The sequence below is a fragment of the Marmota marmota genome, unplaced genomic scaffold (genome assembly GCF_001458135.2).
Source record: "Marmota marmota marmota unplaced genomic scaffold, marMar, whole genome shotgun sequence".
In the NCBI taxonomy this organism is placed as follows: Eukaryota; Metazoa; Chordata; class Mammalia; order Rodentia; family Sciuridae; genus Marmota; species Marmota marmota.
Window position 1 is genome coordinate 1 of NW_026000431.1, and position 2,508 is coordinate 2,508.

The window sequence follows — 2,508 nt, forward strand, 5'->3', positions numbered from 1 at the left end:
GGAGCTGTGGAATGGCCAACTCCTTGGTCATGTCTCCAGTGACCCTACGATTACCCCGCTGTGGGCACAACAAGGTGGACCACTTCCTGTGTGAGATGCCAGCCCTGATCCGCATGGCCTGCGTCAACACAGTGGCCATAGAAGGCACTGTCTTTGTCCTGGCCGTGGGCATCATGCTGTCTCCCCTGGTCTTCATCTTGGTGTCCTATGGCCACATTGTCAGGGCGGTGTTCAGAATCCAGTCGTCCTCAGGAAGACACAGAATCTTCAACACCTGTGGCTCCCACCTCACTGTGGTCTCCCTGTTCTATGGGAACATCATCTACATGTACATGCAGCCAGGAAGCAGGTCCTCCCAGGACCAGGGCAAGTTCCTCACCCTCTTCTACAACATTGTCACCCCCCTCCTGAACCCCCTGATCTACACCCTCAGAAACAAAGATGTGAAGGGGGCATTGAGAAGGCTGCTGCTGGGGAACAGAAAGGGGGGCAAGGAGTGAGGCCCTGGACTGCCCAGAATCCAGCCTCAGGGTCAGCTGCAGTGGGGCCACTGCTGGCCTCTGAGCTGTGGAGCAGAACTGGTCTCAGCCTGGAGGTCTCAGCATCCTAGCAGGGCTGGCCTTCTGGAAACCTGTTTATGAGAGAACAGCACAGGGACTGTCACCCACACCCAGGTGTGCAGACATCACCTACCAGCTCGAACCAGGGCCTCACTGGAAGAAGCCCCTCTCTGAGTTCTGCTTCTGTAGCTTGTTGTTAGTTCACATAGTGCTCTCACATAGGCATTTTATCAAGAATCCCCCAGATCTCTCTGGGCTCTTGGTGTGAACCACTGTCTCTTTCTGGATGGCATCAAAGGCTGAGTTCAGTGTGGTTTGGTATTTTCTCTCCCATATTGCACCACAGACTTACATGGGATCATGTTGTCTTTTTCTGTCCTTTATTGGGGAACAGATAGATGAGTATGGTCGGAACACAAGTTTAAGAGAATAAGTATAAAATATGCCCCCTGTGCTCACTGCACAAGCATTCTTTACCAAAAAGCAATTTCCCTGCAGCCCTGCCAGGCCTAAGTGGACAGAAAGTGTGGATTCCTCAGCAAACTACCTCTTATCTGCATGGAAATGCAGGTAGGAATTAGCATTAATGAGAGGAACCCAAGACACTTTGAAGGGAGTGACTTTTGTGACCCTTTTTTCCATACCAGATTCTGAAAGATAAGGAAAATGTCTCCTAACCATAAACCTGTAAGAATGTGTAGTGAAGACTGCAATTAGACCTGGTCAGCATGGGCCAAGGTAATATAGGGTTGCCATGACAGTGGGAACCTGAAAGTCTGAGATCACCCTGTTTTCATTCTAAAGTCAAGAGGCAGACCTGGGCTAGACTTTCTGGAAACTTTTCTGGGACCTCAATAAAACTGGAGTGCAGGAATGTTACACTGTCCCTCTCCTCTCTGAGTGGACCAAGTCTCTCACTTAAGAGTGTCCCCTTCCCCGTTTTCCTAACCCTTAGTGAACTCATGCCTGTTACTCTGACTGACATGTCTGAAACCTTTCTGACATGATCACAGAGTCAGGGTTTGAAGGGGAGTCTTTCCTGTGCCTCAGTTTCCCTGAAGGCCCCATAGCTGTAATATCTTCATCCCCAAACTTGGTCATTATCCCTGATTCATTGTCCTTGGTCATTGTCTGGATTCATGTCTGGATTAACACTCTGGATTCATGAAGATTTTCACAATGACATTGAATTTTGGCTCATTTACATCTTGAACCATGATGATTTTGTAGTTGTGTTTTAATTTTGCTTGTGAGAAGCACCTGGTGTTTGCCAGGTTCCCACCTGGTGCTCAGTTCATCTCACCTCTGTTCTTGTGAGAGGCCAGTGTGACTGGCATCCTTCCTACTGTACCCACTTGGTGTTTGAGATGTGGAGGTTGCATCAGGAGATTTGTTCAGGAGAAGAGAACCAGGATTTACCCAGGGCCTCTCTGACTCCAATTTCTGAGGTTCCTACTGCACAGCAAATCTTCAAAGTAAAAAAGTCCTTCAGACTTTGACAGGTGGAGACTCTCCCCAAGGCTCCTCTACTTGCTGTGCACCCACATCCCCTGAGCTGGGAGGAACACTCTGATTCAGGGGTCCTGAGAGGGCTGAGGGTCTGCACTTCCCTTATCCCCCAGGTGACACTCACTCCTGGGACTCAGGTTGCATTTTGAGGACCTAGGGGAAGGTCACCTTTGCCCTGAGGGCAGATACCTTTAGGGAAGAGCCAGAACAATATCACAGACCAGGGAAAGGAGGTGGGAGAAGGTGACACAGGCTCCTCTGCCACCATAGCCCTTCTCAGCCCTGTGCCTCCCAGACCTCCTTGGCCTGTGCAGTCCCCACCCCACCTCTCATTTCCTCATTTCCACACCACAAGTCACCAGCCCCAGGGTGGGAGTAGTGGAAGCAAAAACAAAATAGGGAATCTGATTAAATTAATTTGAATTGATACTTATTTGAC

At 49.6% G+C, this 2,508-nt stretch overlaps 1 protein-coding gene across 1 annotated transcript; it reads left to right on the forward strand.

The window, feature by feature from the left end:
• Positions 1 to 8: 8 nt before the first annotated feature.
• Positions 9 to 500, forward strand: LOC107135085 (olfactory receptor 2W3-like; the record flags this gene model as incomplete). Its single annotated transcript, XM_015477037.1, has 1 exon — positions 9 to 500. A coding segment is annotated over one exon (492 nt), but the record flags the coding sequence as incomplete, so codon positions are not given.
• Between the last annotated feature and the right edge of the window lie 2,008 nt (positions 501 to 2,508).